The 16,908-nt window shown below is 37.9% G+C and overlaps 1 protein-coding gene across 2 annotated transcripts in view; it reads left to right on the top strand.

The window, feature by feature from the left end:
- MGAT4A (alpha-1,3-mannosyl-glycoprotein 4-beta-N-acetylglucosaminyltransferase A) overlaps positions 1–16,908 on the top strand; it is a 122,171-nt gene that overhangs the window by 81,931 nt on the left and 23,332 nt on the right. For both annotated transcript variants that reach the window (XM_080814884.1, XM_080814885.1), the window contains 3 exons: positions 3,219–3,265; positions 4,964–5,077; positions 6,680–6,755. In XM_080814884.1, the coding sequence (XP_080671010.1) occupies positions 3,219–3,265; positions 4,964–5,077; positions 6,680–6,755 (237 nt within the window). The remainder of the gene's footprint in view (positions 1–3,218; positions 3,266–4,963; positions 5,078–6,679; positions 6,756–16,908) is intronic.

Below are 16,908 nucleotides of genomic sequence, written 5' to 3'. Positions count from 1 at the left end.
AGGTTATTTAGGAGGTAACTATCCAAGGTGGTGGATATTGTTGTTATTTTTATGACCTCTTTTCCGGAGACTATCTTATGGCCTGTTGACTAATTCAGACTTTTAAAAACATTGGATTATAATTGACATACAATATTATGCTAGTTTCAGATGTACAAGATAGCGATTCAGTATGTTTATATATTTTAAAATGATTACCACGATAGATCTGGTTACTATCTGTCACCATACAAAGTTGTTACAATATTATGAGTTCTATCCCTATGCTATACATTACATCTTCATAACTTATTTTATAACTGGGAGTTGGTACCTCTTAATCTCCTTCACCTCTTTCACCGCCCCCCCCCCCACCCTGCAACCACCAGCTCTCCCTATCTAGGAGTCTCTTTTCATTCTGTTTGTAAATTTGTTGTGTCTTTGAGATTCCACATATAAGTGAAATTATATTGTATTTGTCTTTGTCTGGCTTATTGACTAAAGGTCCACCTGTGTTATCACCAATGGCAAGATTGCATTCTTTGCTATCGCTGAACAGTAGTCCACTTTGTAGATCACATTTTCTTTGTCCATTTATCCATCAGTGGGCACTTGAGTTGCTTCTATATCTTGCCTATTGTCAATAATGCTGCAGTGAACATCAGGATACATAGTATCTTTTCAAATTAGTGCTTTTGTAGTTTTTTTTTTTGTTTTGATAAATACCCAGAAGTGGCATTCCTGGACCATATGGAAGCTATATTTTAATTTTTTTGTGGACCCTCTGTACTGTTTACCAGAGGAGGCTACACTGACTTATTTGCCCACCAACAGGGTACAAGGGTTTCCTTTTCATCTGCCAACACTTGTTGTTTCTTGTCTTTTTGATACTAGCTGTTCTGACTGGTTGGAGGTGGTATTTCATTGCTGTTTTGATTTGCATTCCCCCGATAATTGTGATAGGGAGCATCTTTTCTTGTGCCTGTGTGGGTGTCTTCTTTGGAGAAAATATCTATTCAGATCTTCTGCCCCCATTTAAGTCAGGTTTTTGAGATTTTTGTTAAGTTGTATCAGTTCTCCATGTATTTTGGATAGCTACCATTACAGGTATCTCCTCCTGTTCTGTAGGTTGCCTTTTCATTGTGTTCCTTTTCTGTAAGTGGTTTCCTTTACTGCGCAATGTACTGTGCAATGTAGATGGTTTCCTTTACAGGGGAGAGGCAGGGAACGGCCCTGTGGAGATAAAGCCCAGCTGGCCAGCCCTCTCGAGGTCAGGTGGGCAAGAGCTTTCTTCAGAGGCTTCCCAGCAGTTTCCTTAGCTGGTACCAGAAAGGATGGATTCTCTTGTAGAAAAGTGACACCAGGGGCACCTGGGTGGCTCAGTGGGTTAAAGCCTCTGCCTTCGGCTCAGGTCATGATCCCAGGGTCCTGGGATCGAGCCCCACATCAGGCTCTCTGCTCAGCGGGGAGCCTGCTTCCCCATCTGTCTCTCTGCCTGCCTCTCTGCCTACTTGTGATCTCTGTCTGTCAAATAAACAAATAAAATCTTTAAAAAAAAAAAAAAAAGAAAAGTGACACCAGTTAACAGGCATTTAAGCAAATCTTTTGCAAGTTATGTCAGTTAACATGCAAAATAAGGATTCTGTGTAATTAGATATTAGATATGGTTCACTTGAGTTCCATACTTTTTATTATGTATTGCACAATAAATCTGCACTTGCATCCACTCATCTTAGCCCACCTCTTGAACAGCCTGTTGGGGAGAGGGAACCGGTCTTGTTCATCTCTGTATTCCTTTTCCCTTGGCTCGGCAAATCAGTGGCCCTTCATAAATGCTTGTCATATTGCATATCAGGTTGTTGCTTAAACATTAAAATTTGTATAAACAAATTCTGATCATATTCTCCAAAATTAGAGCTGATGAGTGGTAAGATACTCGTTGGTTACACATGTCTGTGAATAATTTATTAAAAGAGAGATCACTGACTAATGTTTGAGTTTATGTGGGGAGAATACGGAGGGATTTGAGTTATGTGCCCGTTTTATCTCTGTAGCTGTTAGGAGTTTGAAGGATGTGGTCTTACTGCCTCACTCCTCATTCTTTAAGTTTAGTAATAAAAATAGAAATCACTTTCAGTTAACAGAAATTAAAGGTAAAACACTTTTCCAGAAAATCCTTTATACAACTTTTTGTAGCTTAATAGTTTTGTAATTTCCAGGGTTAAGCTTAATCTTTTTTTTTTTTTCAGTTTGTTTTTCTCCAGTATTAAGTGTTTTGGCAGTCTCTATACCCTAGATCATATTTTATGGGTCATTGATTCCTTTGACAATTGAGCATTTTAATATAAGCCGTGAATGTATTTAAAATTGGTAGGGAGTATTAGATCTCTATTTGTATATAATTTATTGATTGAGTGATTGATTGAGAGAGACTGTACAAGTGGTGGGGAGGGGCAGAAGGAGAGGGAGATAGGGAATCCCAAGCAGGCTCCACACCCAGCGCAGAGCCCAAAGCAGAGCTTGATTCCAGGACCCTGAAATTGTGACCTAAGCCAAAATCAAGAGGTTTAACCAGCTGAACCATCCAGGCACCTCTGTTTGTATATAATTTTAAATACACAGGTCTGATAAGCATTTATTTCTAACTCTGGGTAAAGTGCTTTTGACTTGGGTTCTCATTATCAGCCTAATAATAATGACGATAATAATAATACAAACAACAACAGCTTTTTATTAGTGGTTTTATCATTAAGTGTCATAACACTAAGGTGTTTTTTCCTCCTGCCTTTTTTTTCTTTTTAATGGGATAGGAAAGGAGGGCTCACGAGAGTGACTTACTTTCACTTAATACAGGCCAAGTACCTATGGAGACATCTTGAACCTAGGTTTTAGGATTGTAAGTGGAGAAATCTTTCCCTATAGCGTGGTACATCTGAGATTAACTCACTGCTTATAGTTTGGGTATTTCAGAAGAAGCAAAAATAGTTTCTGTACCATTTTTTCTGCTGAATCAGAGACCACTGAACGTAATAAAAACTGACCTCTGTTTATTGTATTAGTAAGTCCTCCATGATATACTGTAATGCAACAAAATAGAATACAGAAATGCAGATCCATGTCTCAAAATTAGATGCCATGCTTTCCTTGAATGTTGGAATTATTTATTTGAATTCAGTATTAAAAGTTAAATAAAAATTTAAAAACAGTAACGTATGTGTAATTTTTTTTTCTTTTCCCAGACAGATAGTGATTATGTACACAGTGTTGTAGCCAACTTGGAAAAAGAGTAAGTTCTTAATTATGAAAATGATAATGTTTTATTTTTTTTTTTTTTTTTTTTTTTTTTGATAATGTTTTAGTTACTGTTACTTGCTGGCTTTTTGCTAAAAGAAAATGCCTCTTTTATAGTTCATTTCTGGAACTATATGTGTTTAGTGTTCATTGGGTCACTATCATTGGTCTTTTACATTGTCATAAAGTAGGTGGATATACGGTTTTCTGATCATGGACGAATTGGTGTATTTCAGTATAGAAAAGATTTGAATGCCATACATATGTAACTCTGTCAATGAATTATTGATCTTAAAGACCACAGAGAGGATCATACAAGATTACTTATGTCTTTCACCCTCAGTCGACCAAAAAACCACTCTGTCAGGGTGGATAGTCTTGTAGTAGTTGTAGCTTGTTGTAGTTGTAGTAGTTCCAAACCTCAGTGCTAAACTATGGCTAAATCTGTTCTATTCTGCAAAGACTGAGTAACAATTTACTGTGAGCAAGCACTTAGCAGCTAACAGGGGGAAAGCTTAGTAAGTTTCTGATATGATTAGTTTTTGTAATACTGCCTTCATAGTTTTAATGGTGATACCATAAAAACTAGTCATGATACGGGTTTCTTCATTGACATTTACCCATTTTTGCCCTAAAGATGTATCTTTTACTTAAAAAGCCAAAAGGAAGCAACCATTATTTGTCAACCCTAGATTTAAAATAATGTGGTTCTTACTTTGTCTATCAAAATGCTGAAACCAGAAACTTCTTAAAAACCTGTGAAGAGTGCAGAACTAAGTTGTGCATTTGTTGTTGTTGTTGTTTTTTCTTCAAGTGCTCAATTTCTTGGCAGCCCTTTATATAAACAGAATTTAGTATAGATTCCTCAAATTTAGGAGCAGGGCACTAATTATTGGCCCCTCCTCCCCTTGGCCACATGGTCAGGTCTTTGGGGTTTATGCTGTGATTTTTATCATTTCTCTTCTTCCTCAGTGTGTAGGAACACCAAGCCCAGAATAAAGTACGACTAAGCATGAACCACATTTATGTAAATGCGAGTAGTTGCACAAGGATTTTGTGGAGATTTGCAAAAACTAAATGAGGGGAATGCAAACGTGGAAGGAATACACTTGAGTTAGTTAAGCTGATCACAAAAGCTTTAGAACGGGTTTTCTCAACCTTGGCATTATTGACACGGGAGGCGAGATAATTCTTTGTTGTGAGGATCCCCTTATGTGTCCAGGGTACTGAGCAACCTCCCTGATGTCTGCCGCTAAGGTCAGTAGTACAGCCCACAGTTAGGACAACCAGATTCCTCCAGACGTTGCTCCATGTACGAGACAGACACACACACATTCGTTAGTTTGTTTTTCTTTAATTCTCTATTGTCTGTGATACCTTCATTTTGATTTTTTAAAATTCTGATACTTTTTGGAATATAATACGTGCAGTTGGCTTAGGATTTCTATGCTTCTCTAGGGATAGTAGCATTTTTTACACTGTTTTTAAAGCATTATTTAAAAAAACCCCTTTGTATTATTCGAAAAATTCATATTTTCTGACAAGTAAAATCAATGAGCTACTTCCATGAGCACACAGTGACCCTAACAGTATACCTCACTGATGTATTTTATGTTAAGCACACTAAGTTGAGCATTAAGATAAATAAAATCCCACAGAACTTAAATAACTTAGCTAATCTTTCTTATGACAGATTTTCTAAAGAAATCAGTTCTGGTTTGGTGGAAATAATATCCCCTCCTGAAAGCTATTACCCTGACCTGACAAACTTAAAGGAGACATTTGGAGACTCCAAAGAAAGAGTAAGGTGAGCCTGTGTTGTTTAAGATCCCCCACCCTTGTGAGTATGATATGGAATAAATGTTTACCATGTAATAAGTATTTACTGAAATGTAACACATTTTACGGCTCAGCTAATTTGTGAGAGCTAATGCATTTTTGGTTATTTGATTGGAAAATATGCAGTTTATAATGAGAGGTTGAATTTGCTCTGTGCAATAACTTTTTTTTTTTAAGATTTTATTTATTTGAGAGTGACTGCACACACAAGCTGGGGGGAGTGGCAGGGGGAGAGGGAGAAGCAGGCTCCCCACTGAGCAGGGAGCCTGATGCAGGGACTCAATCCCAGGACCCCAGGATGATGACCTGAGCTGAGGGCAGACACTTAATCATGGAACCACCCAGCCACTCCATTCAGTAACTTTTATAACTGCTGTTCTGTGGGTTATGACTTAAGAGTATATTCAGAATAATGCAAAAGCTAGTTCAGATAGAAACCTAACATCTGTATGCAAAGTAAATGAGTACTGATTCAGTGGAAGTGATAAAAACAATATTACTGTTTTGCAGAATTATATTGTAATAATGTAAAAATCCAGTCAACTGGATTTGTTTCTAAATCTCTAAAATTGAAGGACTGAAAACTTTTATTGTGTTGTTATTAAAAACAATGTAATCCAAGAGATATTGACATTAGTTTTTAATTTTATGTCACCAGAAAAAAGGAAAAAATCATGTTTTGGGAAGAGATTATATTTCTTGAGTTATTTGTCTGAAAGATAGATATAACCATCTAATCGGTTGTCTCTCAAGAATATTTTAGTTCTAAAAAATTTGGGAATGGTTCTGGTAAATTCTAGGTGGTCTCATTAAATTCAGAACAACTTCCAAGGTGTATTCTGGAGAAGTTTACTTTGTATGATTCAAACCCTTTTTTTGTTTGTTTGTTTTTTGTTTTTTAACTAGTTTTTACAACTACTTCTCTTATTCAGCATTAGTCTGTTTCTGTAGGTTACTAGGAATTCCCTGAAAGGACTTAATAATGTAAACTTTAATGTGTTTTGGTTTTTTTAAGCATTCAGTACAATATTTTATTAATTTCTGCCTTCATGCAAAGCAGTGATCCTCAGAGTCTCAAATCCTCAAAAATCTTGAAGCACCATTTCCCAGAAACACTAAGATATTACATTTGAAAAAAGGGCCTTCAGTCGAAGGAGTTTGGAAAATAATAGACTGAAAAGTTTTTTATTCAACAAATCTATTCACTGTTGGATGTTTCAGTGCCTGTGATATATGAATATGTCTCCAGAAGGGGGATATATATGCTTTGCAAATGTACTTGACATTAGACTCCTTTTTTCCTCAGGACATCTTGACTATTAGTGTTTTGATAAAGGTTTCATTAGAGAAAGTGAATTCTCTTTCATGCTCTCCTACATGGGTGTATTCTATATGTATGTATATAGATACACAGGTATCTGTGGGTCGACAGATATTTTGTATATATTGTCTACTGTGTGTATGGAATGTATGTATATATATTATAAAATATAACATGTAGTATGCATGAATCTTATTTTGCTAAATTTGAGTCTGATTCCTAACTCATTTCTGAAAATTTTTATTTTAGATGGAGAACAAAGCAAAACCTAGATTATTGTTTTCTAATGATGTATGCTCAGGAAAAGGGAATATATTACATTCAGGTAAGTATGGTTTGTCCTGTAATGTTTTTTCACACTTTTAAGGAAAAAGTAATATCCAGAGTATATGTTCATTAAAACAAGAAGTTTTGAAAGTGTAAGCCTTCTAAGATGTATAAGATTATAACAGTATATCAGAGAGCAGAAGGGTCTGTCACAGTCACAATCACTGATAATGTGGGCTCTGCTGTTCCATTCTCTGGTTTAGCACAAACACTAGCTTTCCACTTAATGGTGTGATGGTGGGCAGGTCACTCATCTCTTTCCTCTTCTCCTATCCCTTCATCTTTGCTCTCATTCTCCCTCTCTCCCCTGTTAAAAAGAGCTAAGGTTTAATTACTTGGCAAACTTTAAAGAAGGATTTTCTGATAGTTTTTTTTTTATTTTATATTTTATATTTTATTTATTTATTTATATTTATTTTATTTTATTTTATATTTTATTTTATATTTTATATTTTATTTTATTATTTATTTATTTAGTTGACAGACAGTGCGAGAGGGAACACAAGCAGGGAGAGTGGGAACACTGAGCAGGGAGCCCAAAGTGGGGCTCGATCCCAGAACCCTGGGATCATGACCTGAGCCGAAAGCAGACACTTAACAACTGAGCGACCCAGGAACCCGGATTTTCTGATAGTTTTTTGTTGGTCTTACAGTAATACAGTTTTCTTTCTTCTTCTTCTTTTTTTTTTTTAATATTACAATACATGAACATTTATATTGAAGATAGTAAACTGACGTTTAGCTGTAATGGTCCAGCTTTTAGCAGCGAGGCTCCGAGAATAAGTCTGTAATGATATGGCTTTTAAGTTAGCCAGTAGGCAACAACTTAAATAATTGTAGGAGGTTCTTATTTCTTCCAAATCTCATTCTCCCTAGTGACTTAAGCTTAAATTTTATAGTTGGAATTTCATCTTTATTTCGTCTTTATTCCTTGTTCAAAATGCAGATACCCCTGAGTGGCGAAGCACACTAAGCCTGTCAGTTACTTTTTTTGTTTTTTTAGTATAAAAAGTTTATTAGATCTTTCCCTGAAAGGAGGTTTTGATGAGAGTTGCAAGAAGAGGCTCTGGGTCCCTGAATCAGAAAGGAAGTAAATGGTTTTGCAGCTGCTGACAGGGATTTGAGAGGGAAGGAAAGAAAGAAAAGCCTGCTTTTCTATGATAGGGCAGTCTTATGGAGCACACACTTTGTCTCCTTGGACATTTTATCTTGGGCCACGTGCATTCAAATGTGCAGGCACCCTTTCTTGGTTCTCAGGTTGGGAAATGTTAATGATGATAGGGTCAGAATACAACATTGTGTATACAAGAGTTGGGAGTATAAAAACATGGTATCCTTTAAATGTCTTAGAAAAGTCTTACTTTAATTTTAAGATAATAGCTTCAAAACATTTTATTTCATGTGCCCCATATTATTGTAGTTGAATCTTGCTGTTTGTTTTAGGGCCTCTGTATATTTACACGATGGTCAAGAACTTTATAGAGAGCATTTAAAAGTGTAATTACGTTGCTTTTAAAATGGGTTTTAAATTTATCTCTAACCGTAGAATTCATAGACTCTTAAAGCTTTTTTTTTGTATACGTGGAGTATAGAAAAAGTAAGTGTTTAGGAAATTAACAAAAGGATAGGGTGAAGAAAAAGGATAAGGCAGGGGGTGCCTGGGTGGCTCAGTCCATTAAGCATCTGCCTTCGACTCAGGTCATGATCCCAGAGTCCTGGGATCGAGTCCCATGTCAGGATCCTTGCTCAGTGGGGAGTCTGATTCTCCCCTGCCTGCTGCTCCCCCTGCTTGTGCTTCCTCTCCCATTCTCTCTTAAAATCTTTAGGGAAAAAAAAGGGGGGGGGGGATAAAGAAAACTTTGGTTAAGCAGGGTGTGTATATGTGGTGTTAGAACCACAGTAGCTATGAACTGACACTTAAGACACACTTCACACATCGTACATTTTTCTTTCCAACTTAGGCTTTACACATACTTACTCATTTAATACAACTCTTTTTTGCAAGAACAAGATCATACTGTACCTGCTGTCTCATAGCCTGTTGTACTGTTGTTTCACTTATGGTAGACACCTTAACAAGCCAGTGATTACAGGTAGGAATACTTTTTAATCACTTTTTGAAGTATCATTATTCAGATATCATAATGACCTTATTCTTGGTCATTGAGATTGTTCCCAACTCTTTAGTTGTGTCACAGATGAATCCAGTGAACATCCCTGTAATTGCCCAATTTTCTCAAAAATTATGCCTCCAAAAAGGAGTTGCTTCATATGGAAGTCTTCACATGATTTCATATTATATAGAATTCTCTCATTGAGTTCATTATGAGCTACAAAGTGGGAAAAACAGATTAGCCTGAAAAGTCCTCAGTTTAATATTGGTTTTAACTATTTGTGAAGGATAGAGGTCACCCAGCAAAATGGGGGAGAATTAGTGTGAGGAAGCAAAGGGATTTAGTACAGACTTGATAATTATGCTAGATGTGTGTCTTCGTGTTAAATCTGCTGGGGTGTAGCCTACCCAGGACTTTGAGAGAGTGCTTTTAAAAAGGCAGCCAACTCTATGGTCAGCACAGGCGTATTCCTAAAGGAGGAAAAAAAAAGGCCACCTGTTCTAGTGTTATGTTTATGGCTTGGAATGAAGTTTCCTGTCACAGAATCTCACACTTTGGTAAGTGCTGTATCACAGCTGACTTGGAATTGAAGAGTGTCTTCTAGAATGCTGTTGGGTGTTTGCTGCCGAATCGTGTCACAATGCCCATTTCGTGCAGTTGTCCCAGCTGTAGTGATGCTGACATTAATCAGTGGGCTTGGTGGCCAGCCTCATCTCTCCGATATGTAAAGCTCCCCAGCAGCCACTCCCCCTGTGATTTCTGAAATCATTGATTATTTTTCCCCAGATAAGTCATTTCCTTAGAGGTGGCCAAGTGATAATTTTCTAATTCTGTAACTTGCAATGTTCTTAGAAGCTGAGTTCTTGTGTAAAGAACTTTCCCTCCTTATCTGTTTGGTTACCTTAAAAAATAGTTCACTAAGGAAAGGCAGAATAAATGCCTATTCTTTCTCTTCATTAATTTTTCTAAAGTTGGTATCTGAGAAATCTCCAGTGGTGGTCATTTAAAAAACATTATTGTGAACTCATGGATTTTTAAAATAGATTTGATTTGCCTTAGTCCTTGCAATCGTTATTTATGATTGGTACATCAGAAACCAGTGGGAATCTCTTCACGTTGGCTCATGGGATGCCTGGGTGGCTCAGTTGGTTAGGCGTCTGCCTTCAACTCAGGTCATGATCCCAGAGTACTGGGATCGAGCCCCGCATTGGGCTCCCTGCTCAGCAGGGGTCCTGTTTCTCCTTCTGCCTGCCACCCCCCTTCCTTGTGCTTTGTCTCTCTCACGATATCTCTCTGTCAAATAAATAACATCTTAAAAAAAAATGGTTCTTATATTCCTTCCATGTAAGTCCAGCAGTCTTTGATCACTTCTTTGCTGACTGGCACAAGATTTGCACATTTCCTAGAATCGGTCATTTCTCTTAAGGAATCTTGTTCTTTGTAGAAGCAAACAGTATTTAGGACCACAGTCTGGGTGCGTGAGATGCTCATTGCTCTTAAGATGTCTTTGCTTCTAGGCCTTTTAGCAAAGAAAAGAGTATTGTATCTCTTAGGGGGAAAACTATAAGCTCGTATTGATAGTCCCAAGTCTAATGAAGATTTTAGGACTTTGTTTTTAATAACATTAAAAGTCTTGGTTTTTAGTAACATTATCCTGTTAACATAATTCTTTTATTCTGCAGTATGTCTGAAATAGTTTCAAAATAGTAATACCATTATCACTACTGACTCTTAGACTGCTGAATGCTATTTAAATTTTCTTTGTCCTTTTTTTCCCTCCTTAGACTATATCCTAATCCTAAATTCTGTGTTTGAAAGCCACTGGAAGAAATTCTTTATACTCTTTGACTATGCTGCCAAATTGATATGAAACTTATTTAATTGTTTCATTTCATATTCAGTTTTTAGGAATTTTTATCCTTTTTAGTAATTAAAAAAAAATTCCAAAGTCAGAATTGCATAAAGTAAGATACACAGAAGTCTCACTTTCATTCCCATCACTCTGTTTTCTCCCTTCCTCATGGGTAACCACCATTAGTTTTTTTCTTTCTTTCTTTCTCTCTCTCTCTTTCTTTTTTTTATGATTTTATTTATTTGAGAGAGTGAGCATGGGGTGGGGCAGGGTGTGTGGCAGGAGAAGGAGACGTGGACTGCCCTCTGAGCAGGGAGCCCAATGCGGGGCTCCATCCTAGCACCTGAGATCATGCCTGAGCAGAAGGCAGACCCTTAACAGACTGACCCACCCAGGCACCCCTAGTTTTGTTTTTTTTTTTTATTTCTTTTTGTACTTCAAAAAAAAAAAATTAAGCCAAATGTAATATATAAAGTCTTCCATATATAATATTCTAATATATAATGCTTGGTTTCTGATAGCACATTTACATATTATAAAATCAGTATTTTACATCTTGTGTTTTAACTTCCCTCTGTAAACTAGTGATCACTAGTGAGTTGTAAGATTTTAGTTCAAGACCGGCTCTTGCCATTCCAAAACACCTATGTCATAGAAGCACATATGTTCCTAAAAATCCTGTACCTGAGGGTTCATAGCAGCTTTATTTGTGCTAACCAAAACCTGGAAATAAGCCAGATGTTCCTCAGGTGACACATCTCACCACAGACATGAAATAATGATAAGAAACAAACTGTTGGTACAAACCACATCGTGGATCTGAGGGAACCGTGGGGACTTTATTTTTTTTTAATTAATTTATTTTAATAAACATACAATGTATTTTTATCCCCAGGGGTACAGGTCTGTGAATCGCCAGGTTTACACCTTTCACAGCACTCATCATAGCACATACCCTCCCCAGTGTCCATATCCCCACCACCCTCTCCAGTCCCCCCTCCCCCCAGCAACCCTCAGTCTGTTTTTTGAGATTGAGTCTTTTATGGTTTGTCTCCCTCCCGATCCCATCTTCTTTCATTTTTTCTTTTCCTACCTCCCCCCAACCCCCCACATTGCATCTGCACTTCCTCATATCAAAGAGATCATATGATAGTTGTCTTTCTCCAGTTGACTTATTTCGCTAAGCATGATACCCTCTAGTTCCATCCACGTCATCGCAAATGGCAAGATTTCATGTCTTTTGATGGCTGCATAGTATTCCATTGTGTATATATACCACATCTTCTTTATCCATTCATCTGTTGATGGACATCTAGGTTCTTTCCATAGTTTGGCTATTGTAGACATTGCTGCTATAAACATTTGGGTGCACGTGCCCCTTCGGAGCACCACGTTTGTATCTTTAGGATATATACCCAGTAGTGCAATCGCTGGGTCATAGGGTGGCTCTATTTTCAGTTTTTTGAGGAACCTCCACACTGTTTTCCAGAGCGGTTGCACCAGCTTGCATTCCCACCAACAGTGTAGGAGGGTTCCCCTCTCTCCGCATCCTCGCCAGCATCTGTCATTTCTTGACTTGTTAATTTTAGCCATTCTGACTGGTGTGAGGTGGTATCTCATTGTGGTTTTGATTTGTATTTCCCGGATGCCGAGTGATGTGGAGCATTTTTTCATGTGTCTGTTGGCCATCTGGATGTCTTCTTTGCAGAAATGTCTGTTCATGTCCTCTGCCCATTTCTTGATTGGATTATTTGTTCTCTGGGTGTTGAGTTTGCTAAGCTCTTTATACATTTTGGATATTAGCCCTTTATCTGATATGCCGTTTGCAAATATCTTCTCCCATTCTGTCGGTTGTCTTTTGGTTTTGTTAACTGTTTCCTTTGCTGTGCAAAAGCTTTTGATCTTGATGAAATCCCAATAGTTCATTTTTTGCCCTTGCTTCTGTTGCCTTTGGCGATGTTCCTAGGAAGAAGTTGCTGCGGTTGAGGTCAAAGAGGTTGCTGCCTGCGTTCTCCTCAAGGATTTTGATGGATTCCTTTCTCACATTGAGGTCCTTCATCCATTTTGAGTCTATTTTCGTGTGTGGTGTAAGGAAATAGTCCAATTTCATTTTTCTGCATGTGGCCGTCCAATTTTCCCAGCACCATTTGTTGAAGAGGCTGTCTTTTTTCCGTTGGACATTCCTTCCTGCTTTGTCGAAAATTAGTTGATCATAGAGTTGAGGGTCTGTTTCTGGGCTCTCTATTCTGTTCCATTGATCTATATGTCTGTTTTTGTGCCAGTACCATACTGTCTTGATGATGACAGCCTTGTAATAGAGCTTGAAGTCTGGAATTGTGATGCCACCGACTTTGGCTTTCTTTTTCAATATTCCTTTGGCTATTCGAGGTCTTTTCTGGTTCCATATAAATTTTAGGATTATATGTTCTATTTCTTTGAAAAAAATGGTTGGGATTTTGATAGGGATTGCATTAAATGCGTAGATTGCTTTAGGTAGAATAGACATTTTCAGAATATTTGTTCTTCCAATCCAGGAGCATGGAACATTTTTCCATTTCTTTGTGTCTTCCTCAATTTCTTTCATGAGGACTTTATAGTTTTCTGGGTATAGATTCTTTGCCTCTTTGGTTAGATTTATTCCTAGGTATCTTATGGTTTTGGGTGTAATGGTAAATGGGACTGACTGCTCAATTTCTCTTTCTTCTGTCTTGTTGTTAGTGTAAAGAAATGCAGCTGATTTCTGTGCATTGACTTTATATCCTGACACTTTACTGAATTCCTGTACAAGTTCTAGCAGTTTTGGAGTGGAGCCTTTTGGGTTTTCCACGTATAGTATCATATCATCTGCAAAGAGTGATAGTTTGACTTCTTCTTTGCCGATTTGGATGCCTTTAATTTCTTTTTGTTGTCTGATTGCTGAGGCTAGGACTTCTAGTACTATGTTGAACAGCAGTGGTGATAACGGACGTCCCTGCCGTGTTCCTGACCTTAGCGGAAAAGCTTTCAGTTTTTCTCCATTGAGAATGATATTTGCGGTGGGTTTTTCATAGATGGCTTTGATAATATTGAGGTATGTGCCCTCTATCCCTACACTTTGAAGAGTTTTAATCAGGAAGGGATGCTGCACTTTGTCAAATGCTTCAGCGTCTATTGAGAGTATCATACGGTCCTTATTCTTTCTTTTGTTAATGTATTGTACCACATGGATGGATTTGCGGATGTTGAACCAACCTTGCAGCCCTGGAATAAATCCCACTTGGTCGTGGTGAATAATCCTTTTAATGTACTGTTGGGTCCTATTGGCCAGTATTTTGGTGAGAATTTTTGCATCTGTGTTCATCAAGGATATTGGTCTGTAATTCTCTTTTTTGATGGGATCCTTGTCTGGTTTGGGGATCAAGGTGATGCTGTCCTCATAGAATGAGTTTGGAAGTTTTCCTTCCATTTCTGTATTTTGGAACAGTTTCAGGAGAATGGGAATTAATTCTTCTTTAAATGTTTGGTAGAATTCCCCTGGGAAGCCGTCTGGTCCTGGACTTTTGTTTGTTTGGAGATTTTTGATGACTGTTTCAATCTCCTTACTGGTTATGGGTCTGTTCAGGCTTTCTATTTCTTCCTGGTTCAGTTGTGGTAGTTTATATGTCTCTAGAAATGTATCCATTTCTTCCAGCTTGTCGAATTTGTTGGCGTAGAGTTGCTCATAGTATGTTCTTATAATTGTTTGTATTTCTTTGGTGTTGGTTGTGATCTCTTCTCTTTCATTCATGATTTTATTTATTTGGGTCCTTTCTCTTTTCTTTTTGATAAGTCTGGCCAGGGGTTTGTCAATCTTATTAATTCTTTCAAAGAACCAGCTCCTAGTTTCGTTGATTTGTTCTGTTGTTTTTTTAGTTCCTGTTTCATTGATTTCTGCTCTGATCTTTATGATTTCTCTTCTCCTGCTGGGTTTAGGCTTTCTTTGTTGTTCTCTCTCCAGCTCCTTTAGGTGTAGGGTTAGGTTGTGTATTTAAGACCTTTCTTGTTTCTTGAGAAAGGCTTGTACCGCTATATATTTTCCTCTCAGGACTGCCTTTGTTGTGTCCCACAGATTTTGAACCGTTGTGTTTTCATTATCATTTGTTTCCGTGAATTTTTCCAAATCTTCTTTAATTTCCTGGTTGATCCATTCATTTTTTAGAAGGATGCTGTTTAGTCTCCATGTATTTGCATTCTTTCCAAATTTCTTCTTGTGATTGAGTTCTAGCTTCAGAGCATTGTGGTCTGTAAATATGCCGGGAATGATCCCAATCTTTTGATACCGGTTGAGACCTGATTTGTGACCCAGGATGTGGTCTATGCTGGAGAATGTTCCATGTGCACTAGAGAAGAATGTATATTCTGTTGCTTTGGGATGGAATGTTCTGAATATATCTGTGATGTCCATCTGGTCCAGTGTGTCATTTAAGGCCTTTATTTCCTTGTTGATCTTTTGCTTAGACGATCTGTCCATTTCAGTGAGGGGAGTGTTAAAGTCCCCTGCTATTATTGTATTACTGTCGATGTATTTCTTTGATTGTGTTATTAATTGGTTTATGTAGTTGGCTGCTCCCATGTTAGGGGCATAGATATTTAAGATTGTTAGGTCTTCTTGTTGGACAGACCCTTTGAGTAGGATATAGTGTCCTTCCTCATCTCTTATTATAGTCTTTGGCTTAAAATCTAATTGATCTGATATAAGGATTGCCACCGCAGCTTTCTTGTGATGTCCATTAGCATGGTACATTGTTTTCCACCCCCTCAGTGTAAATCTGGAGGTGTCTTCGGGTCTAAAATGAGTTTCTTGTAGGCAGCATATTGATGGGTTTTGTTTTTTTTAAATCCACTCTGGTATGCTGTGTCTTTTGATTGGGGCATTTAGCCCATTAACATTCAGGGTAACTATTGAGAGATACGAATTTAGTGCCATTGTATTGCCTGTAAGGTGATTGTTACTGTATATTGTCTCTGTTTCTTTCTGATCTACTACTTTTAGGGTCTCTCTTTGCTTAGAGGACTCCTTTCAAAATTTCCTGTAGAGCTGGTTTGGTGTTTGCAAATTCTTTCAGCTTTTGTTTGTCCTGGAAGCTCTTTATCTCTCCTTCTATTTTCAATGATAGCCTAGCCAGATATAGTATTCTTGGCTGCATGTTTTTCTCGTTTAGTGCTCTGAATATATCATGCCAGTTCTTTCCGGCCTGCCAGGTCTCTGTGGATAGGTCCGCTGCCAATCTAATGTTTTTACCCTTGTATGTTACAGACTTCTTTTCCCGGGCTGCTTTCAGGATTTTCTCTTTGTCGCTAAGACTTGTAAATTTTACTATCAGGTGACGAGGTGTGGACCTATTTTTATTGATTTTGAGGGGCGTTTTTAGCATCTCCTGGATTTTGATGTTTGTTCCCTTTGCCATATTAGGGAAATTCTCTCCAATAATTCTCTCCAATATACCTTCTGCTCCCCTCTCTCTTCTTCTTCTGGAATCCCAATTATTCTAATGTTGTGTCCTCTTATGGTGTCGCTTATCTCTCGAATTCTCTCCTCGTGGTCCAGTATTTGTTTGTCTCTCTTTTGCTCAGCTTCTTTATTCTCTGTCATTTGGTCTTCTATGTCACTAATTCTTTCTTCTGCCTCATTTATCCTAGCAGTGAGAGCTTCCATTTTTGATTGCACCTCATTAATAGCTTTTTTGATTTCAACTTGGTTAGATCTTAGTTCTTTTATTTCTCCAGAAAGGGCTTTTATCTCTCCGGAGAGGGTTTCTCTAATATCTTCTATGCCTTTTTCGAGCCCGGCTAGAACCTTGAGAATCGTCATTCTGAACTCTAGATCTGTCATATTACCAATGTTCGTATTGGTCAGGTCCCCAGCCTTCGGTACTGCCTCTTGTTTTTTTTTTTTTGTGGTGAGTTTTTCCACCTTGTCATTTTGTCCAGATAAGATTTGCTTTCTCCTCCTCTGGAATCCCGTTGTTATTGGTGAGTGAAGTTGTTCTTGGCTGGGTTTCTTGTTGATCTTCTGGGGGAGGGGCCTGTTGTAGTGATTCTCAAGTGTCTTTGCCGCAGGGGGAATTGCACCGCCCTTGCCAGGGGCCGGGCTAAGTAATCCATTCGGGTTTGCTTTCGGGAGCTTTTGTTCCCTGAGCGCTTTCCGTAGAGTTCCGGAGGACGGG

Source organism: Martes martes (genome assembly GCF_963455335.1).
Source record: "Martes martes genome assembly, chromosome: 9".
NCBI classification, from domain to species: domain Eukaryota; kingdom Metazoa; phylum Chordata; class Mammalia; order Carnivora; family Mustelidae; genus Martes; species Martes martes.
Note: the sequence above shows the minus strand (reverse complement) of the source record. Positions and strands in the feature narration are given on the sequence as shown.